A 27,618-nucleotide genomic window follows, 5' to 3' on the forward strand; every position below is an offset into this window, starting at 1 on the left:
TAAAAATATTAATATTTTAGTACATTATGAAAAAAACACATGACAATTTTGAATTCAAATTTTGTTGGATTAAATCACTGTTAAGTGCTGAAACATTAGTCCATGATATCTCTTTCTGTAACTTATTGCATCTATAATGTACAAGTAAGAGATAGAGGTATTCAAAACTATTCAGCTAACATCTCCTAAAAAGAAAAAAAAAATCAATATTTAGTTTTAAAAAATATGTTTGACTTATTATTATTATTATTAGGTTTTTTTGTTGATTGATTGGTTTGAAAGAATAGCAATGGTGAGACATTGGGAAGTATAGCCTGAAATAATCTTAAGCAAAAACATTTAACATTACCAATAAAGATAATGATAGATGGCAGAATGTTTTTTATTATTACTACATTTAACAGCACTGTTCCAGTATCTGCCATGCTGTTGCACTATAAGCGAGGGGCATGTAAAGTTATCGCTGTGAATTATTATTATTATTAATGTTATTATTATTTCAAATTTTTGTATTCTGTATGGGATTATATATGAGGGTATATTGGGGTTTGTTCTAGCCCAATTATGTACATTGTTATCCATATAACTATTTCTGTGTCTTTACATTGGACCACATGTTAAATAAACGTTTGAAAGAAAAAAAAAAGTTGTCACAGTGAAAGGAAAGTGTTGTTGCCAGGTGCCACTGCACACTTTCAGCTTTGAGAAACGTCAGAAGTATTGCAACGAGAAAATCTCACGATTAACTGCGAGACTTTGAATCTCCAAAATTTTGTCCGGACCAAAAAGAGCGACATCCGATGTGAGAGGATCGCCGCCCAGAGATGCTGAGGTCAAGGTAAAACAAAAAAACTACCTCTGATATGTTTGACTGTTAGGCTGCAGAGATCTGCAGGCTGACAGCAGGAGGGATGTTTTTATTTTTTCCGGCGGACAGTCTCGTTTCTTCCTGACCGAAAACAACACTCTGACAGCCTCAGACGCAAAGATCCACTCGTGTGTGCGTTTCTTTTTTATTTATTTATTTATTTTTGGCAGGGAGGATGTTTTGCAGAAGCGCAAGTGTAAATAAGGGTTAGTGGATTGCAAACAGCGGAGTTTGTGTTTGCGGACTGATCCGCTGCGTTCTGGATGATCCACCATGCCATGATAGGGGCGGAATCTCCTGCGCACTTTCTAAAAAATAATATGAGCTCCGTGATGCGCTGGAAGAGGTGAGGCTGCAGAGGCAGGCTGAGGATGGAGAGATGCGCACTCTGCATGCCTTTCAGGATTCTTCTTTTTCACCAAAAGCGCTCTAATAAAGTGCCTTCAGGCTGACACATCCTTAAAGAGGAAATACAGGTTGTCAAATGTGTACAGCAGAAGGGACAGGACTGCAAATGTTAGTAAAAACCACACAGAACTATGCAGTTTTAATCCTTTGTTCTTGGCTGAGTATAAACTATATATTAAAAATAGAATATAGGTGATTAAATAAGTCTTTCTTGTCTTTTTGGTCTTGGTTTTTGATGATACTTTTCTGTCTTTGAAGTTATTGGGTTATTATTGTACCATAGTCATTGAAGAAGTTGGGGTAGAAACTAAACTGAGCATATAGAGTTTTATTATTTATTTCTAATCATATTTATTAGCCATAAAACAGTTTAATACTGAAATTCTGTCCAGTGTTGCAGAGGCGTAGCCAGAACATTTTTATAAGGGTGGCCGAAAGCGGATAGGCACCAGAGCCTCAGGGTTAATCTACACTGTTTCAACAGGAAAATTAAAGAGCAAAACACCCATATTTTCCAAATAAAGTCAAACTATACTTTCCTACAGCCTTTGCTAACAAATGGATGCATATATTTCAACATCCGAGCTTTCTAGATAAAAGGTATAGTGGATAAAGTTCTTTCAGGTTTGAGGCAAACATCTATTCCTTTGTCATTACTTACCTACTTTTATCAACAGTTATTCTACATAAAATTGATATTTACAAGTACTAATATATACACAAATTGATTATTAAGTTTTTATTAATATAGTTATTTATCTATGATTTCACTGAAGACTCCTAGATGACTTTCAGAGACAATTTCTCTTTACCCCATATAACACAAAATCTAGTTTTGAAAAGAGCAGGAATTATCATCTTTAATGTTAGTATATTGATGTGCATAATTAACCACATTGTTTTTTTGTCAAGTAATTGTTAATATATGAAAAATTTAAATGTTTTGAATATTTCACTTGAGAGTATTACCGCTGCCACCGTCTGTATTAGAGGGGGGAAGAAAATGGTAGGGGTGGCCAATGATAAGCTAAGGGTGGCCATGGCCATCCCTGGCACCCCATCTAGCTCCGCCCCTGCTGTGTTTTAAATAGAATGGAATAGAAAAATAGAATAGAAAATTCCTTTATTGTCCCACAATGGGGAAATTCTGGATTTTGTTCAACTGTGAAATCTTGTTCATAGTTGTCATATAAACCATCTTCAAATTCCCCTTATTGCCACCGTAGGGTCAACATTTTTTTCTTTCCAGCTAATTATCTAGATTTCATATTCGCTGTAAATCTCTAAATATCTTAAGGCTGAAAAAGTAATTAAGAGTTTTAAGGCTGCATACTGAAATTAAAAACACCTTTACAGTTTACACACAGCTGACTGACAGCTGGCAGCAACAGGTGGGGCTGGGGAAGCTTGATGCATCAGAGAGCTATCACCAACACTTCTGATCCAGAATCATTTAATCTCATGGAATACTTGTTAAAAGAAGCTCATAAAAACTAACTTTTAGCTAAAACAATTTCTTGATAAAACAGTCTGGTCTGAAGGTGCAGAATATTCCCTGAGGGGTAGACGTCTTGTAGCAGTTAACAAGATACCTTAAATTACATGAATACACACTATGGGTTTACCTGTAAAGCTTCTAACTTTATATTTAGAGGCCTTATAGGTCAACCAGAAGAGGATTGTATTCCTATGTGCTATTTTAAGATTATATCTATAATTTTCAGTCAACAAAATAACATAATCCTCCTTAAAAAAGGGTGAGATGCTGAAAGACATTCAGGGAAGACTCACTTGTTGATGACGGTACTTGTTAAAGTCATCAAAGCAATGATATTTTGAAGTGTCCATGATGCCTTTAGTTATTTGAATTAACCTATAAACAGTTTGGAATATTGTAATAGTTTAAGAAAATGTTTAAAAAATGTTAAAAAATAATAAAACATATTGGATTATCAGAAATTCCTTATAGATCCACATTCCCAGATTTATTGGAAGTCTCCTCTTAACTGTGACTTTTAGAAATTTTCTTTATTTCCTGAAGAACTTTAAATATTTAAAAAATCCTTTAATGCATCAAATCAGGTTTTTTATTAATTTCTATGTCTGCATAAAAGTATTTAACATTTATGGATGATTTTATGGACAGAACATTTTGAAATTATTATGTCTTAATAAACTTAATTAATATGAAAAAAAATATTTTCACCCTGCTCATCTCAACTGTTAAAAGATAAAAAAAAATAATCAATTCCAGATTTCCTGGATAATTTCACTGGGCAACTCTAATAGATTTGGAATATTTGGTAATTTCTTTCCTCCTTTTTGTTTATTTTGTAATTAAAGGTCCTCTTAGATGGTTTCATGCCTGAAGTGAAAGATGAAAACATTATTCTAACTTTTTATTAGATAAAAAAGGAAATTTCAGTCCTTTATAATTTATAAAAATATAATTATATTGAGCACTTTTTAATAACCTATATTTATATATTTTTGGCCCAGTTGAGTATTAAAGAGTATAATAGAAACAGTTGTTTCTACGTTTTGTTTGAATGTCTTTCTTCCTTTTTTCCTGTAATTTCTTTTACCTTAAATCTAACTGGTTAAGGAGGAAACTCTTAAAGCAATCCTAGGTTCTGCATGACCTAATCACCCCGGTGTTAATAGATGTTACAAAGAAGTAGCTTGCAAGGGACAGATTGCTGCTCAGGTTTCTATTATTGGGCTGTCTCTTGAGATGGTGTGCACATATCTGCTGCCTTCTTAGCAGATTAGAAAGTAGGATGGAGGTTTTAGTGTAAAAGATAAATGCTGTAAAGGTGCAGAAGAAGAGAGTGCAGGGGTTAAACATGTTAAGGAGGGGAGCAGGGTGAGCTTCAACCGATTAATTGTGCTTAGAATTGGGTCTTTTGGTGCACAGTGGGGAATGGGATTTCTCAGAGCTCCCCACTGAAACATCCCAGGATGAGAAAGTTGTCAGATTTGTAGGTCAGGCTGTAGATGGTTATTGTTAGGCAGACTAACTTCACAAGTCCATGTGGGCATATTTGATGTAGGGTGTTTAGTTTTGGTTGGTGTCAACCCGACAGCCTGCTTCCCTTTTTTTTCAACGGTCACATCTTCATAAGCCATTTTCAAGTCTTACAAATATCCCTGTTCTGAGTCTGCGTTTCCTTCTAAGTCAACATGAACTTTTTTATCTCGTTTTATAGCATGTTCTATTTATCTCATTTGCAGGGTGGGGTTAAATCTTAATTGATTTGATAATGTTTGAGGGAGCTGCAGGAGTGTATCCTAGTCCCATCTGGAGCTTATCCAAGCCTGACCCGGTTTCAGTGTTCTGTGTTGGAGTGTAGTTCCTCTGGGACATGTCCCCTCCTCATCCTGATGAAGGGGGAGAAGGCCATAGCTCACACACTCTCAGCCGGCTAACGTCAAAAACAACCCGCAATGTATTCCAAATTCACCCTTCTTCCTTATTGTAGGTCACTTGGACTTTCTCCATTTTGGAAATGGCTTCCAGGGATATTATGTCCTACAAAAAAATAATTATGTTATCTCCCTAATTCCCAATTATTATGCACAGGCTTATTTAAGAAAAAAAGGATTAGGTTTCCCTCCTGTCTTTTTTGGCGTCAGCAGCAGAGAGCAGAGAAATAAATCTGAACGTGACACTCGTCTACTTCTCTGCAGAGAGGGGTCCTACACTTGGATGAACCGGGGGAGGAGAGAGCACCGCTAGGCTGTCATGTAAGCTGTCTCCTCTGGGGGCCACCTCTCGGTTTGTGCTGCTTCCTGCCTCAGGTAGAAGCCTCAGTCTTTCTGCTGCTGTGGCTTCAGGGCTGCTCTATCTCTCCTCTCTGCTCCCTCCAGCTGAGCAGGCAAAACATCCTCTGCTCCAAGCACGAAAATGGAGAAGGTAAGACGCATCTCTCCGGCTTTATGTCCTTTGGATATAATTTTTTTTGTTCTGTTCCGACACAGTAGAAGATTGTTTAAGCTAGTGCAGCGGTTTTTGAATTTTCACTGAGGGACCTTTCTGTGTAAAGTTAATGCACTGTCGGGGTTTGTGAAGCTTTTTTTTTCTCAACTTGCTTTTCAATGTTTGGGGAATACTTTTTTAAGGTTTGATGAGATGTCATATAAATTGATTTATTCAGTTCCTTTGCTGCAGTTTTAGAATTTTTCTATAGGGAATGATAGTTTCTAAATAAGAAGTGATAAAAAACTCAAGAGACTTTAATATGTGTAGAATATTTAAAACGTGGGAAACCTTAAAAATCTGTTTCCATTTTCAGTCTATAACATGTAGAAATTATATGTAAAATGTCTATGTATGACATTATTCCTGCACAGTTATAATCTCTGAAAGTATAATCACTTACAATAACTCATTAAAGTTCAAATTAGCCTCAAGTAACACAGCTGCACAGAAATATTTTCTGATACTTGCAGCTGTATGATATTGTCACACAGTCTATTTTAAACGGTGTCATTTTTTTTCTTTCAGATCTGCTCAGAGTGCACAGAGCCGACACTTGCACAGAGTCTCTGTACGCTGTGCAACAAGTGGCTTTGCTACCAGTGCACCGATGTGCACCAGCACCAGAGAGCCTCCTCCGATTATACAGATTTGTTCCAGCAGCAGCAGCAGAGGCCCAGTGCTGCCCAGTGTGCTGAACTTCACCAGAGAAGCTCCAGCTCACTGCCTCCTACTGGACAAGGTGGATACTTAGCTGCTGTGCCACTATATGTGTTGTTATTGTTGTGCTCTGTTTGGTGTGTTTAATGTTTCAGCAGGAGCCTTTTGCATTGAATAATTTATAACGATGCCAATGGTTGCAGATTGTTCCTGGAGATCTGTGCGCTTTGTTGTACCTATCTTTAACGCATGGCCCAGATTCTGGAGGAATGGGATGATTTCATCTTTGCTAATTTTAGTTTCTCGCTATTTAAAACCCCTGAAGTGTGCCCCAGTGTGCTGCTTTGGAGCCAGCTTCATTTGCAGGTCAATATCTAATCATAACGAGCCCGTCCTCGGCTTCTTAATCGCAAAGAGCGAGTGCTTTTCTTTGGTTTGTGTACTTGTGAGAAAAGCCGTGTGAATGTGTTGACAGACAGGATGTGGTCAGTCAGATCAAACTGATGCACCCGAGGTGATGCTCAGCTCACTGCCACAGAGATCTGTGATGATCTGCATGCTCAGACATAAAAAAAAGAGAGAGAGAGAAAGAGACGGGAGGGGTGCTTGGATGGATGAGGTGAGCTGGCCACCAGAGAGCAGCAGGGCTTTGTTTATTTTTGCCTTTGAGTTATTGTTAGACAAAGGTTCTGTGGGCCAAATGTTTCTTTACTGCTCTATCTACATGCGCCTTAGATGTATTTTGGCATTTTTCATGTTTGATGGAACTTCAAAGGCTCTGCACTGACACATTGTTTATTTAGCTCCTTCGCTCAACCCCAGTCCCAGTTTAACCTCAACTTCCTTTAGCTTCTACCTATTTAGTACACTTGTATTATCATGTTTTATCTGCACTATGATCCTGTATTACAGTGCAGATATGCAGGTAAAGATTCTCAGTGCACGATGCAGATGCAGGCCAGATTTTACATAATGTTTTTACCTTTATGAAATGATCTTAATAACCATCATTGGGTCCAGCTGTAGCATAGAGTAAAAGTTTATTATCTGTTCATGTAGACATTTAAAGAAGACAAACATAAACTGTGGTCATGTTGAAACAAATACTCAGTTTAATATGGTTAAAGTTAAAAACATGAATAAATCCAACCGACAATCAGTCCAGGCGAAATGGACTCCATCGAGGTCTGCAGAAGTGTTGATGGAGATGAAAGAGAATCATATTTCACCACCTTGGCTTAACTGATCCATTTCTCGCATGTTTTATAATCATCCTATTAGTTTTTGAAAATTATGGTTTTAAAAATCAAAGAACTCATGTAACATTTTGATTATCAATTAGCTGTATGGCTACACTTTTTTGACTTTGTTTAACTACACACATCGAGGTCTTTGGGCTGAGGATTTATCAGTAATGAGGATAGGAGCATTATAATTTAGGAAAATGAAGATTTCTTTCCACCTGTCCATTCCTTGGGCTTCCATAGCTCACAGTGACATCAGTTCATCACTTTTTGTTCTTAGATGGCTCCTCATAACAGATAAACTAGCTCACTGTGTAATACCACTAGCTGCAAAAAGTTGTTAAACAAAATCAAAAAAAGGTCATAAGGTAAAGATCACTGAAATAAAATACTATATATGCAAATAGTATTTTTTGTTATAAAACTTAAGTGAGAAAAATATTTAATTGGTTGGAAAAGCATTGAAGATTTATAAGGCATAACTTTCTGTCCCATAAGGTCTCAAATAAGACTTTAAAGGTATAGTGGAGGATTTTCGCTAATTCATAAAAAATTGCACATGCAAAACCCTGTACTCGCTCCCAATAGAGAACACCTAATAAACTTCGTGCGACAGCGTGCACAAGCCCATTTTTCCTCGTGCACGCTCTGTTTAAAAGTTGCTGTTTGCATCGCTCAATTTTTCCACTATGTCAGACTCACCGAGCACGTAGGATGGCTTTATCACCAGAATATGACAATTAGGAGGACAAATTATTGTGATGATCCACCTGGAAAAAGAACATCCTCCTCTATACCTTTAAGCTATGGTTGTTTGAAAACCTCCTCAACAACAAATGAGAAAGTTTAAATGATATTAACCTTTAAAATGTCCAACTATTTATAAATGGGTCAACCATGAATTCTGATCTGTTGCAATAAAATCCCATAGGGGCATGTCTTATCCATCAGCTTCTAAACAAAAATTAAATGTGCTTTAGTTAGCAGCAGGAAGAAAGATACAAAACAAAAACAAATACAAATATGAAGGGTTGAAGGAAAAAAAAAATTGTTTTGAGGGTAGGTAGGTTTAAGTCCAATCGAGGTAAAGCCCCCTTGATCTTAAATAAGCTGTAGATTCTTAAAGATCTGCTGCTGTTAGGTGTAGATAGTAGTTAATTTTTCAAACAGAACCAAGTCTGTTGCCTTTTTTGACTTAATCATTATAATTTGATATCCGCTTATTAAACTAACGCAGGTTAGTCTGGTATTAAAATTTGTCTGTGGACTGAAACGGGAATGTCAAACAGGTAGACTGCAGAACGGGTCCCTAAGAATGATTGAAAAAAAATTACAAATAAATCACACAAGCAGAGGTGGTTGAAGCAGATGTATGCTTTTTTTAAACAAACTTAAAGGATGAATAAAAACATTACTTTTTAATAAAAATTCATGTCAAAGTGCGGATATAATAGCATCAATTAAGAATGAACAAAACTAACTGTTTTGGTTGTTTTTGTAGAAATGTTTTTCACTCAACCAACAGATTGGATGATTACTCTGCTACCATTTGTTGGTAGGAAGCTGAAGGTTTTGGAACCTGTGGTTTAAAAAACTGATAAGCTGATTAGCTACGAAACAGAAAGTTGGGGATTCTTTTAAATTAGGAGGGAAGGAAAGAATGTAAATAATTAGGAAGAGAATGTTTATATAGACTGAGGTAATTTGGAGGTGTGTTTGAGACTTAATGTTCAATGTTTTTATAGAAACCTTTACTATAAAGTGATAACATGTAGTCTGGGCCTACATTCCTCCACAATGGCTGAATGAGTGAAGACAGAAAGACTATATAAAGAAAGAAATCTAAAGTGACTCTTTGAGTAGCAGTGCATAGATCAACAAGAGTATAGATTCTGTGCAAATCTATTTACAGCACAGCTTGATGTCAGAGGTTAAAAAGCTTTTATAGTGTCTGGGTGTTACTGTAACCTTTTGGTTTTAATTCAGAGTTTATTTTGCGGCTAACAGCTAATAATGCTGCAGTGCTTTGAAATAATTTCCAGTTCATATCATCATTGTCAGAAATAAAGGATAAACTGGAAGCTGGAAAATATATTGACGCTGGGGTCCTTTACATGCAATCCAAATTTAATGCTGTTTTCTTCTTTATTCCTAATCCATAAACTGGATTTGGAATCATTTTTATCTGTGTGCAAAAGCTGAATCACATGTAAGGCCCGCTGGGACGGGTGTTCCTTTAACATAAGACTGTTGAACTGTTGAAAACTTGAATCAAGTCATTACTGCATTTTGCACCATATCTATTTATTTTGCACTGCTCTGCACCCTCCACATCAATACGTTTTGCACCGTGTCTCTCCTACACTGTTTTTGATCACTGCTGCACTTTATAAATGGAAATATTTTCATTTCACTGCTAAGTTACTCATTCACTGTCGAAAAGCTGAATGCATCAAAATTTCGTTTTTTTTACACTCCGTGTACACAAAATGACCATAAAGTTTTGTCTAAGTCTAAAAGCTAGCCCTAGTTCAATTTCAGTTAGGTTTTTATGATTTTGTGTTTTTTTTGTCACAGGTTGATCCTTTTTCATATTTGTGAAATATCCCAAATATACGAATTCTAGTTTCCTAAATATATTCAAAATCTCTATACTGTAAATGAAAAAAAGAAGATCTAGGCGACGTCTCTGTAGGATGCCTGGATAAAGCATAATGGTTCAGCTCTTGTTGGCTACAAGCCTGGACTGCTATGAAGATAATGGTGGTGCAGTTTTGACATTTTTGTCGATAGGTGAATTTCCATCGTTATTCTAGGGCATTTTCGGCTGTCAGGGGGTTTGCCTCACACATCTTAATTCATCAGGCTTCCTCCCATCCTATTGGAGATTTTTCTAGTAGCATTACAACATGATGAGATTTTTTCTGCATGCATTTTTCACCAGTTTTTTCTGGCTTTAAACTACAAATTAGTTATTAAATGATTTATTAAAAACATCCCCAATGAATGTTGCAAAATATATGCCCCTCTTTCTCTCTCTCTAAAGAAAAAAATATATTCTGTATCATTAAAAAAGCTCAGATTATTCTTGTGTCTTTCAGGTTCCTCTGTAATTGACAGGATTTTGGTGCAACAAATGTTTGTCTCATTCTGATTAATTTAGCATGTGGTGCTGCTCCATCATTGTTAGTGTTGTGCTTTTTGACTCTCTCCTTTCTGTCTGTGTGTTTTTTTCAGGCCCTGGGTCATATCCTTGCTCCTTCCTCATGTGCCACGCTCACCGACAGGAGCCCTTGGAACTTTTTTGTGAGTCATGTGACCTTTTGTGCTGCAGCAGCTGTCACCTGTCCTCCCACAAAAACCACAGGTCAGTCTTCAGCCATGTAGCACAAGGGCACTGCATAGAGAGAAGGGGGCTAACCGTAGGTAAAACTCTTCCCCTGAGCTGAATCTCTCCTTAACTGCCCTGTCATTTTTATCTCATGCATCTGCATACACTACCCTTGGCCGGTCGGATGTTCATTAGCTATTCATACCTGTTTGTTTTCACTGACATAAGGGAGCATTTGCTACCTCCAAGGTCACATGCATAATGTAGCATCCTTGGGGAAAACACACTAAATTCTGTTATTTTGTCCCCTTCTGATGAATGAATTAGTGAACTTTCTGTGTGCATGTGTTCAGGGTGGTGCAGATTGGTAAGGCCCTGCAGGATCAGCAGTGGCTGTTTGAAAACCTGATGATGCAAGTGGAAGAGAGACGGTCTTCAGTGGAAAACAGTGCAAAACAGATGGAAGACAGGTTTGTTCCAAGTCACTCAGAACCTTGATTAAAATGCAATCAAAGGGCGAATATAAAGGTGTTACAATGAATGTATTATTGTCTTTAATACGATTTTTCTGTGCATTTTAAAGGTAACAAAACCCTTATTTCCCTTTCTGTCTGTACAGACTGCATGGAGTAAAGATTGCCCACAGGAAGGCAGAGAACCAGATTAAAATGGCAAAGATGATTATGATGAACGAGCTTAACAAACGAGCCAACCTATTAATAGAGCAACTGGAGGTAATTACTTTCTCTTTCTTTCATTCTTATCATTCAGATAGCCGTGAGTGTTCATCCAGAGAATCAATAACAGCCGGATTTAATCAATCCCCAAAAACAGAGCCAGCAGCAGCCCAAAATAATCCGCTGATGATTTTAAAACGGATATATTTGGCTTCTAGATTTACCAACAAAGGCATCTGTTGATTGTAGACTACAGTTTGGTCACAATTGTGCTGTCTTCTGCTAACTACTCATAACTTTGTTTGTGTTTCCTTTTTTTTTTTTTGCAGAAGATTTCTGAGGAGTTTCAGCAGCGTCTGGAGGACCAGCTGCAGGGGGCAATAGAGATCTGTGGCCAGCTGGACCACATTCAGAAGTTCATCAACTGGGCCACGACCCATCACCGCAGGGGCCCGGTGCTATTCAGCAGAGCTCTGGTGAGACAGCAAGCAGACGTCCCGTGTCCTACTCTACCATGCACACACACAAACATGCACACATAAGGGAAATAACAATATACCTGTAAGCAAAGGAAAAAAAACAAAGAATAAAGGAACTCGTGTGGTACATTTTATTTGAATTAAAACAGGAATGCTTGCAAGGGCCAGTGTGTTTGTCACAGTAGCAGTAGCCCATCCTCTGGGAACGTTTATAGCACGCAGCGTCCTATCGGTGTATAAATAATCTGTGTGACCATAAACACAGGAAATTTGCTAAAGATAGAAACCACAAATGAGGATGCATCAATCTGTGTTTAGCTTGAGCTAAAGTCCCTAAAGATTACAAATACAAACAAGCTGAAAGATTCTTTATAGAAGGTTTTGCATACAGCATATATGATATTTGCCCATACAATGTAATGGACAAAAAATAAACAAATTTAGGTATCTTAAAAAATAAGTTGGTTACGATAATAAAGATTTCAATGAAAATGTAGCTGTAAAAGTTCCTAATAAATCAAATGCATGTTGTTTTCACTTAGAGTTAAATTCTTAATGCCAACAAAAGTAAAGTGGGGAGCCCTGAAAAAGAGAAAAGCAGAAATGAAAGCATCAATACAAAAATAAACCATAACTAAGATCGTACTTTAAAGTCAAACCATATACCAGTAGCTCATTTTGGTCATTTTGTTTAATGATAAACTTGATACTGCAAAAATGTTTCAGATCAGAATCAGGAGCCCATCTTTAGGTTTCACTTCCATTGTAACAATGTTGTGTTATGTGAACTTGGGAGTTGGACTTAAACGGCGAGGAAAGAAAATCACACGTATAATCTGCATTTAGAAAGGTGGAGATGAACGGACAGAGCTGCGTTCACACTCAGAAACTTGTGAAATTTACTCAAATCAACTGTTTGCACTTCTGATGGTCTTAATAAATTACTGGTACACATTAAAGTTTATTAACAATTAGCAGTACATGCATTGAACACTGAGTTAGCTCCCCTTTAGAGTTAATTACATGTAAATACTCTAAGGTGTAGGGAAAGCCCAGATTGCTTTGATAATGGCCTTCATGTCATCTGCATTCTTGAGTCTGGACTCTTTCAACTTTCATAATGACTCTGGAACGTTGTTCCTGGACTCAACCCATTAAGTGTTTTTTTCCCCCCCTTATTTAGACAGATTTTTAAAAACAATGCAAAATTTACTTCCATCTGAAAAAAAAATCCATAAAAAATTTAACACCACTGAGAAATAGTTACATTTTTTTATCCGCTAAAGGTAAGACACTTTTGACGATGTCTCTGAATCAGCAGTGACTTTACTCTGGAAATGATTCAGCTCCAGCTTAATATCTTGTTTACATCTGTTTGTGTTTGCCCTTGAAGCACCGAGTCCAATCTAGTTATCTCAGTTGATCATGCATCATGCGTTGATATATGATTTTGGCTTTTGAATCAAACACATTAGCTTTGGACCACATTGTTCTTCACTAAGATGCATCTACCTCTTAAAATTTTTGCCCAATTTAGTTAAAAAGGTTTGTGTTTGTCCATAAGATATCTCTTCAGATGCAGCAGCTGCTGGAGGCGTCTCTCCACACAGATTCCTTGAGTCCTGTCAAGATCAAATTTAACTGGGATGCCAGTTACTGGACAAAGCAGATTTCCTCTTTTGGTAAACTCTATAATATAAAAGTAAATTGTTTGTATTCAAAGTTTTTATGCTTTTTTTTATTGAGATTTTAACAAAGAAATTCATAATCTGTAATTTTTTTTTATTCTGTTCTTTTTGATGATATATTGTGTATCTTTATGGCTTTCACAGGTCAGCTGACTGTTGAGGGGGGAAATTGCACTTATCCTTCAGGATTGGCCTGTTCCAGTATTTTAAGGCCCCAGCCCATGGCCTGCTTGGCTCTACCTGCCCTGTTTCACCGAGGTCGTGAGCCGGGCTGTGGCTACCAGGCCTGCTGTGAGCCTCAGATGTGTTGCCTACACAACATCCCCCCTCAGCTGGAGCTGGCCACTCTGGACAAAAGCCAGATGGAAAGCACTCTGTGTAACTCCAGCTGTACTCAGCCCACTCATTTTCCTGCTTCACTGCGCCAGAGTCAGCAGCTCCAGAGGTTTTGGGAGACAGAAAGCTCCCTCAAGCTCCCTCCTCCAACATCTTCTCTCCCGGGAGCCATCCAGCTCAGCTGCAGCCAAGGAGCTGCATCACAAGATCCTCCATCTTTAACTTATGTCTCCTGTCATCAACTCCAGAAAGAAATTGCTCCAGACAGCCAGGCGCACCTCAGTGCTGACCGTAGCGGTCCGGGTCAATGTAAGGGGAAGGTGTCTATGAAACCGTCTCTGCAAAAGGAGGTCAGCCACATTTTGAGGGACAAAGATGTGATGACTGAGGAGAACTGGGAGGAGAGGCATGGCAGTGAGAAGACCTGTGGACAGATAGCAGAAGATGAAAGCAGAAAGCTTCTGGGTGAGGAGCTGGAGGCAGACAGAAGGGATCAGAGCCAAGTCCAGCTGCAGGTTCAGGCTTGTGTGGCTGCAGAACAGCAGAGGACCAGACCTGCTTTCACTCTCAGAGTCCATAGAGATGGCAAGGTTAGAGACCTTCTAACACTAGACCTTGGAGACCAGAATCTTATGTTATTGTTAAAATAATATAAATACAATAGATTGACCCTTCATGAAGTAAACTAGCATAAAAGTGTAAAGAATAATTTAATCCTAATATGAGGATTTAGTGACATTTTTATAGGAATTAAACCTGGTAAAGACCACTGAAACATTAGGTTATTCATTGAGGAAGCTTCAAGGTAATGTTTAAGACTAGTTAAAGCCCAAACCTAAATATATATAAAACTAGTCAAAGCCCAAACCTATATATATATAAAACCTATATATATATATATATATATATATATATATATATATATATATATATATATATATATATATATATATATATATATATATATATATATATATGTAGAAAAAAGTAGCTGTATATATATATATATATATATATATATATATATATATATATATATATATATATATATATATATATATATATATATATATATATATATATATATATATATACAGCTAATTATTTTCTACATGCACCTATTTCAGATGCACTATAATTATTATTTAGCTGTACCATTAGGATGTTTTAGCTAAGTATCATCATTACCTCTAACCACAACTGAATCTTTTTTGCCGCCACTCTGTACTCATTTCAATGGGCAGAACCAAACTGCTTTGCATGATTTACCATTTGTGCTGCAATCTTGGTAGATGACCTGCAACATGCCCACTTGTTGCACATTCAAAACAAAAAATATTGCACATGCAATTTAGAGCCATTAATTTGGAATCTTTGAAGATCAGGTTCTTAATGTTAGAAATGTAATGATTAAATACAAAATGCTACAGAAATAGATTTCTTTATAAGTTGATCCAGTACAGCATTCTTTTTGGCACCATTGATGACATTTCAGTTTAGCTTAGATTCACCACATCTTTTATAAAATTGACCTAATTCAGGTTTGGAATGACATTACAAAATAACATTAATAAGCAAAATTGTAGATATATGTTCTTTTTTTTGGTTTTTAGTTTAAGATACTAAAGTTTTTGCCTTGATGTGTCTGTGTGTGTGTGCACATCTTTTACTTCACACGTGGTTTTGGCTGGGCATTACCAGCTAAAAAAAACCGTTTGTGCTTAGTCTCAGTGCACAATATGGTATACCACAAAAAGGTGTTTATATGAAACTCTCAAAAACCACCACTGTTCGGTCAAGTCCATTTCCCCTAAAAGTGCAGTTGCTCAGAGACTATGCAGCCACCCAAACAGCAACAAAAAACATTAAAGACAGCGTCGCTGTCAAATTGAAAGCCAGAGAATGATTAAAAGTGAGTCTGCTTTCAGTTCAGTAACGATTTATGATCGAAATTTACACTTTATTTCAAAGCCAGAGAACTAACTTCTACATTCTGTTTGCCCATTAACAGATGGTCCAACATGAAATTGCTCTTGATTCTTATGAAGAAAAGGTGGTAAAAAAAACTAGCTGCACTCACAATTAAAACAATGCATCCTAAAATTGCAGGAGTGCACTCATTGTCATCATGCTCACACTTAACACCAGAGGTGCTAGCAGCCACATAATCACCTCTCTCTCTAATAGAAGATTATGAGCACAAACATGTTACTTTTATGTTTTCGATTCACTGCGTCTGAAAATGATATAAAACCACTTGGGCTCAGTCATTTATGTACTTAACCTATCAGTAATGAGTCACTGTGGGAATAGCAGGCGCTGCCAGTTTGATTTTAGCTGTGGTTTGCTCCAAGAAGCTGCTCCCCAGCTTCCACAGAGAAGAATTAGTGTCTTTTTTTCCTCCACTCTGAATCCTGCATCTTTTCCCCAGCGGGGTGTAGATCAGGTAAGTATTTTAATCACATGATATCTGGAAGAATGTGCTCAGTTTAAGTCTAACCTGAATAAGTATGATTGTGTACTTAAAAAGAAAAAAGAAAAAAATGTGCTAAACCATTTGCCAGCTTTCCTCCTCACATTATCTGAGACAGGGCTGAGGGTTTTAAAACAAATCTGTGCATTAGTTAAACTGCAATGTAAGACAGAATGGTGACAAGTGCTCTGCAGGTCTGGTTTAATCAAAGAACAGCACTAAACCTGCTGCTAAATTTGCATTTGATAATTGGTGTGGTAGCAAAACCTTTCATTGCCTGTATAATAACACTAATTTATGCAGGTGTGCGTGTAAAGACTGAATAGTTTATTTTCAAATAGGTTTCCAACTGTGTTTTATCTATTTCTACCAAACGCACATCCCACTCCTTTCCCTTTCAGCTGCTAATGGCTTGAACATGTGCACCTCTGCATCTGATTGAACTTGAAATTTCATTCTCTTACTGTTTGCAACAGAGGTCCACGTCCCTGGAGTTGTCTGCCAGAGCCCACGAACATGCTTCTGATGTGCAGAGCTGCAGGCTTAACCCCAGTTCGGTGTGCACCACCAGGAAGAGGCGCTCCCGGAGTATCCCAACAGAGCTGGCAGCCCCACCCTCCAGCCCCTACACTGAAAGGCATGCTGCAGGATGCACAAATGCTCAGGAAGCAGGGCCTGCAAAGAAGGTGACCCCTTCTTTAAGATCACTCAGTTTCTGCTTTAGCTTTGCAGAGAGGAGCTCATCCTATACAGTTTCTTAAAATGCAAAACTCACTTACTGAATACAAGCATTGTTTTCAGTTATATTACACATATATGCATGCTCTGCAACTGAATGAGACTTTATCATTGTATAAGGAAAATAAAAACACATAAATGACCTTATATGCAGTCCCAGTCAATGCACAACTGTGGTGCATGGAGAGCCAGCTTATCTTCCTGTTTAAGGCTAATTCAGTCTCAGAGGATAGATGACTAATTCTGTGGTTATACAGGTTCCAGAGCTTAGTGACTTAAAGCAACTGTGAAAGATGAGGGGATTATTAATAAGAACACAGAAAAAAACCACAGAGGTACTGATTTCTAAATGCCTCCTGTTTATATTTTATTTGAATTAGTTACAAATTAATTTATACAGTTATCTAAAAAGTACAACATTGATCAGAAGGAGAAACTTTAGTTTTCATGATGCAATCTATGATTGACTTACAATGGAGAAAATGACATTTTAAGTGCGTGTGTGGAAATCCACCATTGTTGGACACAGATCATTTCTGCTTTTAACCCTTCTTAAAGGTATAGTGGAGGATGTTCTTTTTCTGGGTGGATCATCTAAATAAGTGGTCATCTTAATTGTCAATCATTCTAGTGAGGATATTTTAACGTAAGGTCGTCCTACGTGCTCGTCCCCATTTTCACTTAATGATAACAAGTCTGACATAGTTGAAATATTGTAAATGTTCTATTGGAAAGTAAGCTTGTATGGGCGATGCAAACAGCAACCTTTAAAAAGAGCATGCACAAGGAGAAATGATCTGGTGCATGCTCTTGCATGCTTTTAATAGGCATTGCTAGTGTGGATACGGGTTGTGCATGGGCATTTTTTTTATGTGGAGAGGGCGTGTCTTTTCAAAAATTTGCAAAAATTGCTATACCCTTAAAGAAGTAGCTGCAGGAAAGATGTTTGTGCAGCTGTTAATGCTACTATCAAGTTTTTCAGACATATGCATTTGTTACAGAGACTTATCTTTGTTACACATGTTTTAGTTAAAGTAGAAGTGGTGGATGGGATTTCCCATCTTTTCTGTCTTTAGAGGTAGGACATGACCAGATTTACCAATGATTTAGTCTCATTTCACTCCAGATCAAACATATAATCCTTCTAATTGGTAAAGGAAAAACAACATTTTATTTCTTAGAATTTAGAATGGTTTGTCAAGTAGAAACAGATGACTGAAAGCCTCCAAGATATACTGAAATCCACTTTTCTTGTGGTTGACAAACTGCTCACACTTCATTTTTATTTTAGTGTTGTTGCAAAAACATGGTTTAAAAAGTAGGCATGTTAAGACCATGGCCTTTGATTAATGTTATGAGAAAACAGGATATGTGTAAATGTTTACAAACAGGTGCAAAAGTAGGACCTCAAGGTCACATGTCTGGTAGTTTGATTTTGAATGTTTCTATTTTCAGCATAATATAGGCTTCATTTAAACTTTCTAATTATGAGCCTCTAAATGAAGCAAGCCTTTAAAGCTGCTGTAAAATTAGAAAAAAAGAAACATTGCATTGTCTTATTTAGAGTCTTATTTACTCTTATTTTAAGAGTAAAAACACTCATTTGATTGGCAAATCATCTTATTAACCTGCTCAAATTAAGGATAAATACACTTAATTTAAGAAGTGTTGAGTTGTAGATCATTTTTGCAGTGTATACAATATTGCCTTTTGTTGTTTTTTAAAGAAATGTTTAAAATAATAACCCAGATGACTTAAGATCCATTGATATGTTCTGTCAACATGTGGGTGGGAGTTGGATTAGGACCTAAATGCAGAGATGACGGAGGCAGAGATGAGTTCTTGCAGGTTTAATGAAATAAAAAGGGCAAGAGAAACAAAATTCAAGCACAAAATACCAGAGACCTAAAACTAGGGGAAATCACACATGAGGAGTCAAGCAACGACAAGGAATCAGCACTAAATATTTGAAATAGGGAGAGTATATATGGGAGACAGAACAAAGACTGGGGTAATCAGCTGATATAGAGCAGGTGTGGATAGAAGAGGGCTATGGCAAAGGAGCCAGAGCCAAGGGTGCAACAGAGAGTAACTCAAGACTGCTTAAATATAACACAAAAAGGATACAAAACAAAGATCAACAAAATAGAATTACTTAGATAACTCAAAACTCAAAGTCCAAAAGGGGAGAACCATAACACTTCCAAAGAAAATTAAATGAAAAGCAGATTTTCTATCAGATAACCTTGTAAGAACCTCTTTGTCTTTTTTCAGTATGATATCATGGATCTAAAACAAAGGAGAGCTTCAGATGGAGGACTCTGTATCGTCAATGAAACTGACCCAACCCCATCCAAAGGACTGTCTCCTTCCCTGCCATATAAGACTGAACCAGGTGTTGAATTGTATTTTTACATCGATTACTTTTATTGCATTTTCAAAAATGAGCTTATTTGTAAAACAGCCTACTGCATGTTTATCTTTTCTCTATTCAGATCACCCAACTGCTTTTGTTTATGAAGAGATTCATTATGGAGCCAAGGAGAAGCACAGATTACCAAGAAGTAGCATCAGCAGGTGTGTAAAATCTTCAGTAAAAATCCTTCTCTGGTATCCAGTCTCATGATAATAGAGTTTTGTCCATCATTGTCCAACCTCTGTTTCCCTGTGAAGTAATGGAGAGTCTCTGAAGGACTCGAGGTCTAAGGTTCCAGTGGTTTGCTTGGAGCGTCTCAAAATACTTGTGTCGCAGCTCCCCCCACATGGACGAAGACAGAGCGACCCTTTGCCCACCAGCGAGACGGAGAAGAGTGAAGTACCTTCTCAGCAGAGCCCATGGCAACAGGTAAATGCAATACAGAGGGTTTTAAAAATATTTATTTTCAAAATCCCAACAAAGTGGATAGGAAAAAGAATTATACAGGTATCAATTTTCATGACTTTTAAAAAAATATTGTACTGTATTTGGAGGCCGTCGCCACATGTGGAAAGTTAGGACAACTCTGTCACCGGTCCTGTTCATAACTTTTATGGACAGGATTTCTAGGCGCAGCCAAGGACCGGAGGGGGTCTGGTTCGGGGACCAGCGGATCTCGTCCCTGCTTTTTGCGGATGATGTAGTTCTGCTGGCTCCCTCCTGCCAAGACCTACAGCGTGCGCTGGGGAGGTTCGCAGCCGAGTGTGAAGCGGCCGGGATGAGAATCAGCTCCTCCAAGTCCGAGGCCATGGTTCTCGACCGGAAAAAGGTGGCTTGTCCCCTTCAGGTTGGAGGAGAGTCCCTGCCTCAAGTGGAGGAGTTCAAGTATCTTGGGGTCCTGTTCACGAGTGAGGGAAGAATGGAGCAGGAGATCGATAGACGGATCGGTGCGGCTGCTGCAATAATGCGGACGCTGCACCGGTCTGTCGTGGTGAAGAGAGAGCTGAGCGAAAAGGCAAAGCTCTCAATTTACCGTTCGGTCTACGTTCCTACCCTCACCTATGGTCATGAAATTTGGATCATGACCGAAAGAACGAGATCCCGGATACAAGCGGCTGAAATGAGCTTCCTCCGCAGGGTGGCTGGGCTCTCCCTTAGAGATAGGGTGAGGAGCTCGGTCATTCGGGAGAGGCTCAGTGTAGAGCCGGTTCTCCTCCACATCGAGAGGAGTCAGTTGAGGTGGCTCGGACATCTTCTTCGGATGCCCCCTGGACGCCTCCCTCGGGAGGTGTTCCAGGCACGTCCCACTGGGAGGAGGCCCAGGGGACGACCCAGGACACGCTGGAGAGACTATGTCTCTCGGCTGGCCTGGGAGCGCCTAGGGCTTCCCCCAGCAGAGCTGGAGGAGGTGTCTGCGGAGAGGGAAGTCTGGGAGTCTCTGCTTAGTCTGCTGCCCCCGCGACCCGGTTCCGGATAAAGCGGGAGACGACGAGTACGAGTACGAGTATTTGGAGGCCGTCGCCACATGTGGAAAGTTAGGACAACTCTATTGGTTCTTCTCTAGGGGGCAATTTTTATATTGTCTGTTGTATTTTTATCTTTAATGGCATCTTGCATTAAGATTGCCTTTCGTACAGTGGCGTTGGATGGAGGAGTTTGCCCTGTAATCGAAGGGTTGACGGTTCAAGCCCCGACTCCGACTTTCATGGTCGTTGTGTCCTTGGGCAAGACACTTCACCTGCATTGTCTACTGATGGTGGTCAGAGGGCCCGGTGGCGCCAGTGTACGGCAGCCTCGCTTCTGTCAGTGAGCCCCAGGGCAGCTGTGGCTACAATGTAGCTTGCCACCATCAGTGTGTGAGTGTGTATGTGAATGGGTGAATGAATGTAGTGTAAAGCGCTTTGGTCAAGTCTTCTAACTTGAATAAAGGCGCTATATAAGTACATGCCATTTACCATTTCGTACTCTATATAAGCTAGTGGAACTAGAATTTTTCTGTAGGAGTAATCCCAAGAGATAAATTAAGTTGAGTATTAAGTCTATATTGGATTGACTCTGATGATTTGAATCTAAAGAACAAAATGGACCTTTTAAATCCCAACACAGAAGTGAACTATCTTGTTGGCTTAGATTCTTATTTAAAATCCAACAAGTCTCCACAATGGCGTAACGACACAACAATAGGCCCGTAAGCAACATTATCTGGGTGGGCCCCATACGAAGTACAACAGATCTGGCATGTGTTGGGGTATAAATAAGGTCCGGTCAGTCAACTTAGTATCAAGTGGGTTTAATAGAAATTTTTCGCACCATTACATCTGCAAAGAGCAATGGCGTAACTATCGGTAAGCAGAAACTGCACTTGCTAAGAGGCCCCCGACCTCTTAGGGGCCCCGTCACTGACTCCTGGTAGGCCCCATTTTTAGTAATGGTGCGAAAAATTGCTATTTTACCCACCTGATGCTAGTCTGTCTGACCGGACCTTATTTATACCGCAACACATGGCAGATTTCAACATGATGGTGAGCTGTTTAAACACGACACCAATAGCAAATAAGACAGTGGTACTTTTAATTACTATGTTAATAACTGTGCATAATTTATTAGACAGTTGGTAAAAAATACACTCATATAATATGTTTCAAACCGCAATAAAGATCTTACAAGAACAATGTATTTGAGTATTTTATTTTTACACTATGGCTTGGAATTATGGGTAATCCAATGGGGCGAAAGGGGTGTTGTACTTCATGTGGGGCCCACCCTGATAATGTTGCCACTTTTTTTTATTGTGCCCATTTAGTATTATTGTGTTGTAACGCCTTTGGCAGAGAGACGTCCTAGTCCACAACTGCGTAGGTGGCCTACCAGGTGTCAGTGATGGGGCCCCTAAAAGGTCGGGAGCCCCTAAGCAACTGCAGTCTCTGCTTACCGATATTTACGCCATTGGGTCTCCAGGTGTGCTTTTAATTGCATTTCAATTGCTTTGTTTATACCTGAAAACAAACTACTCCCTCACCAGCCAACAGCTGCGGTAAAAATCTTGGACACCAAACTAATCGGATGAAATCCTGTCCCCAAAACCTGGATATGATGATCCTTAAAAACGTTTTGCAGTTTTCGCAAATTAGAAGATTACATGGGCTGACATGACGAGTGAACTGGAGGTTTCACTTAAAGCTACTGGTTCAGTAACTTGTGCACTTTTTTGTGTTTTCTGTCGTAACATTTATTTGACTGGAACTTAAATTTTAGACCAGATGTTCTAAAACAAACAAATCATTTAGTACCAATCCCATTCTGACAGAAACATGAAAATTCATTGGTACTGGATGAGTGACAGAGAGATTCATTTTGATTACAGAATCCCATGTGGAAAGGTTCAACGTTTGCTAAAGTCAAAGACACCCTCACTGAAGACATAGCTACAAACTTCAGAGTTTATTAACTTTATATAAATGTTTGAGCAAATGGATTAGAAAATGCTTAACACCTGTCCCTATACAAATAAATTATTTCTTCTTTCAGCACAATCATTCATATGTGGTACAAACTAAACACATTCGAACACGTACTATTGGCAGATTAATACATGCTCCTATCTGTGTTGGTGAAATGTTAATGTCTCCTAACCTTCTCTGAGAAATGTAATATAGCACTTCTTTTATCACCACAGGAAACAGCCGAGGGGTCTGACACCAGAAGGAAGACTCTTTCACTAAAGGTGCAACCTGCTCGCAGCCCGTCTGCCACTTACTCTGACTCCTGTGAGTTCAGCCACGACAACAGGCGACTCGGCTCCCAAACAACATCCACACAGCTTCCTACTAACTCCAAGTTTGTACCAGAAAGTTACTTAGCCCTTGATCTGGACTCTGACTCAGATCCCAGGTCAGTTTTGGAGGACGTCATCTGTTATTCAAATGATCCAGAGCCACCCCTGAACTCTGACGGATCGGTTGACTCTGATCCGAATGCAGCATCTTCCTCTGAGGCTGAGTTTGAGCTTGTAGCTAGAAGGGAATCCTCAGGCTCACGTGAGATGAGGCAGGATTCAGACCCGAGCCTGGAGTATGAGGCAGAGCCAGATATGGATGCAGGGTCAGACGAAGGTCAGGGGTTGGGTGCTGATCCAGAATCAGGGGATGCAGAGACAGAGTCTGACACCCAGCCTGAATACGATCCAAACTTTCAGGTAGAAACAGACTCGGATGCTATTTCTGGACAGCCTCCAGATTCTCAGGGCTCTGTGGAATCTGATCTGGACTTGGAGTCTGAACCTGAACCTACGACTGACGACCCCCAGCCGCTCCGTTCTGACCAGGAGGAGGAACAGCAGATGGGTCTGGGCCCGAGGCAGCTTCTTATCGCAAACCCCCCCGCTCAGAGGGACACTGACGATGTTCAGGAGAAGCAGGACGTGGATCAGATGGAGAGCGAGGACTTCTGTGCTGTCTGTCTGATAGGGGGGGAGCTGCTGTGCTGTGATCGCTGTCCCAAAGTCTTCCACTTATCATGCCACGTCCCTCCGCTGCTAAGCTTTCCAATGTAAGCTTTTTAATTATACACCCAACATCTCTAAAGTCCTCCTCAGGTAAGACTGAACTTAACCTGTGTTTTATCCTGTTCAGTGGCGACTGGCTGTGCAGCGTTTGCAGAGATGTTTCACATCCTGAAGTTGAATACGACTGTGAGAATGAGAGGTCATCTGGAGCGAGCACCTCACACAGACTGTCTCCTTGTGATCAGAGGGTATGGTTTTTATCTTAGCTGCAGGATTCAGCTCAATAACTCATTGTTTCTGGCTTCTTTAAGGACTTTTCTTATTTCCAAAATGTTTCCTGTTTTTTTTTTGACTGTAGAAATGTGAGCGACTAGCTCTTCTCATTCTCAGCAACATCTTGAGTGCTCCTTTCCACGAACCTGTCAGTCCACTAGTAAGTGATTGTTTTTTTCCCACAATCTAGTTACAGTGAAGGACATATTACTTTTCTTTTATCATGCTTTAGCTGTAGACACACAGATATGCTCTTAGGAGGTTATATCAAGGCTGTAGACACACAAACACCCTTTGATCGTAACTGTTTTTGGAGCTCATTTGTTTCTCTCATTGATTTTTATTTTATTTTACACAAAGCTTCTTTCATATCCAGATTGTTTTATCCAAGCATTGTAGATACATCTTTAGGGCCCAACTCATGTCTTTAACATATTTTCATCAAATCCAACAGATGTATTTTATGGACAAAGTTTCTGTACAAGTCATGATCTGACTTGATTTATAAAACTTCTTTTTTTCAAATAATGGATTCAGTTTATTAAGGAAAAACCTACGAAGCTAACATATCACTGTGTGTGTTAAAAAATAATTACCCCCTAAATTCAGTAACTGCTTGTGCTACCGTAGACTGATCTGACATAAACTAAACAGGCTGGGGTGATTTTACCAGCCTCCTGCTGCAGGTATCTGTTGTGTATCAATAAAAATAGCTTCAACAAAAACATTTACTTTAGATGGTGACTTAGTATAACCCGGGTTAGTTATTTTTTTTGTTATCCTCTGTAACGGTATGAAAAAAATGCAGTCCTTTGCTTGCAGTTCTGCAAATTGTGCTGCTTGCAGCCACCAAATTGTTGGCGGCACCCCTAGCAACTCCCCACTTCCTGTGCTAAATTTTAGGATGGCTGATTTGCATTACATTTTTCGCAAGTATGTTTTAAATAGCCTGAAGCAGAGTTCTAACAGAATACATCGGAGTGCTATGCAAATAGAGAAGGAAATACCCTGGGAGATTTAAACTGGTTCATTTTGGGGGGGTTTTCACAGACCGGTGGATAAGGGAATATTGTAGAAGGTCCTGAATGCCTCTGTTTTGTCTTCTAGGCACGTCATTACTACCAGATCATCAAAAGGCCAATGGATCTGTCTGTGATCAAAGCCAAACTTAATAACAGCAGTCCAAGACATTACAGCTCCCCGGACCAGTTCGTAGCTGATGTTTATCTCATGTTCCGCAACTGTGCAAAGTTTAATTATGTGAGTTTAACAATCTTAATCACGTTTAATTCTATTTCAGTTTAACCTGCGTTTCATATAAATTATAAGCAAATTCTTTTTTTTTTTAACTCCCAACTACAGCCGGACTCTGAGGTGGCCCAGGCAGGCCGCAGCCTGGAGGCGTTCTTCACGACGAAGCTGAAAGAGGTTTTCCCAGATAGAGATTTCCCTTTGGCTGAGGCCGACTCTGACAGCGATGAGTACGATGAGACCTGCAGGGCTGCCGACGGCAGCTTCCTGTGGCCAGAGAGGCGGGAGCAGTGCCACCGGAAGAGGAAGAGGAGGCAGTCCCTGAAGTCCAGGAGGCATCACTTTTAAGTTAACAGCGATCAGAATGAAACTGTATTTACAAGAAGTTGTTTTTATCTCACTAGAAACATTTCAAGTGACAGCCTCTGAGTTCATAAAAAGATATTTGTGAAATCATATTTAGTTGACCAATGACAATGTGGTTTGTTTTAAAATGTCAGTACTGCCATCTGATGGTGGCTAAACATATTTTCTGTAGGTATTCTTCCTCCAGGCAGCTAATCTGAGGAGCTGAACGATGAGGGATAGTTTTGGTGGCAGAGTTTATGGAGATCCTCTTGTAGCCATAAACAAGTTTAATGTGTTACAATAAAAGCTTCTATCATATCACAGTATAACCCCATGATGCACTGCAATGCTTACTGCTTTATCTATTTACATGTAGACATGTCATGCACGCTTTCTGCTCTACTGTATGCTGTATTGTACAGACAGGATGTAGCTGGATGTTTTTTGGAACCTCATATTACTACTTTTTTAAGTGACATGATCTTCGTTATAAACAAAATGTTAAAATGTTAATGCTGGTAAATTCTGCAATGTTTTACTGTAATCTTGTATAAGAAACACTTCCGCTGTTGTTTCCCATTAGTTTCCTCTTTATATAATGTTTTTTTTTTTTGGTCATTCGAAAATTAACTGAAAATTGTCTCTTAATTAGTTCTTCTGGTAAGAAAAATAAAAGGTGACAGACTGTGAACACAACAGCTTCAGTTAAAGCTGTAAGGATAAGAGATATATGGACTATAAAAATAGATTTATATTGAATAGCAAATATTTAAGCAAATTCAATCAATGCTGTACAAAAAGCCGTACACATTTATTGAAATTGAGACTGAATAAGAGAGTATTTCATAGATATATGGAAATTTGCAACACCTCGAATAATTTACTGTTTACAGATGTTTTAAGCTACTGCATCTCAAAGGAAACATCCAGACTTTTCCACCTGGTGCATAAATTTATTATACAAATTATTTAATCTTGTATTTCCTTTTGTTTTAAGGAAGACTGAACAAGTTAACTATTATCTAAGTTTTTTTCTCTCCCTTTTAATTGTAAACGTTTAACTGGAACACATTAACAATATACTCGCTGGTTTAAATGTATACCCATTGAAAGTGTCATTATTTCTTAAATAAATAGGACATTTGAAAACTGCTATTTGAATTGAAGATATTTATTTTTCTTTGTGGGGCAAAACATCCATAACACAGACAACAGAGATTAATCATGATGATGATTAAGCAAAAAGAAAGAGTATAGATTAACACAAATGTGCATAAAAAAAAAAAAAAATGTTTGTGTTCACTGGGGAAACTTAATACCACACTGGAAAACAATAACAACAAAAAAAAAAAAAAAACATAATGAGGATATTTATTGAGGGAAATTATTTTAAAATTTTGTTTTCTTTCTTTTTACGAAAGTATCACAGACATTAGCATCTGACAAAACCTTTATAAAATCACAAAAAATTACTGCTTACTCCTGTATATAAAATCAATTGAATTTAATGGACCAACAGAATGAAACTGATCTGAACTTAATTAAATATCTAGTTTTAAGAAGATCAGAGTGTCTGAACATAATCTGTCGAATGTTTATCTTACAAAATGCAAAATCTCTGCATAATAAACTTGTCTTTACCCAGACACCAGTTTCTCTTAGTTACTCCTCAAAAAAAGGAAATACGTGAGAACATAATGCCTTAGAGCTCAGAAGTGGGAGGGAGATATTTTTCTGTGGCTTATTGAGGTATTAACTCTTGCTTTTAATCGCACCTCTCGTTAGTGAATAAGGAACCATTTTATCACCCACAGTACAGCTAAAGGAGGCAGACTTTGGTTCTTTAAACTAAATGTTAAGTTTTAGCAGTCAAACTCTGATTGGGTTGAAATAACTACTTTTTTGACATTTACAGGATAAGTAGCCTGATTATTAGGGACCAAAT

The 27,618-nt window shown here is 38.5% G+C and overlaps 1 protein-coding gene across 1 annotated transcript; it reads left to right on the forward strand.

Moving 5' to 3' along the window:
* The first annotated feature begins 682 nt into the window (after positions 1-682).
* Positions 683-26,826, forward strand: trim66 (tripartite motif containing 66). Its single transcript, XM_038297755.1, has 18 exons — positions 683-838; positions 4,967-5,192; positions 5,784-5,997; positions 10,397-10,526; positions 10,844-10,960; positions 11,110-11,224; positions 11,497-11,643; positions 13,211-13,328; positions 13,479-14,260; positions 16,620-16,829; positions 19,156-19,276; positions 19,377-19,458; positions 19,555-19,726; positions 22,974-23,845; positions 23,929-24,049; positions 24,160-24,234; positions 25,182-25,334; positions 25,437-26,826. The coding sequence occupies exons 2-18, from the start codon at positions 5,184-5,186 to the stop codon at positions 25,671-25,673; spliced, it is 3,675 nt and encodes a 1,224-aa protein (XP_038153683.1). The 5' UTR covers positions 683-838; positions 4,967-5,183; the 3' UTR covers positions 25,674-26,826.
* The last annotated feature ends 792 nt before the right edge of the window (positions 26,827-27,618 follow it).

The sequence above is a fragment of the Cyprinodon tularosa genome, unplaced genomic scaffold (genome assembly GCF_016077235.1).
Source record: "Cyprinodon tularosa strain WSP-4 unplaced genomic scaffold, ASM1607723v1 ctg395, whole genome shotgun sequence".
Lineage (NCBI taxonomy): Eukaryota > Metazoa > Chordata > Actinopteri > Cyprinodontiformes > Cyprinodontidae > Cyprinodon > Cyprinodon tularosa.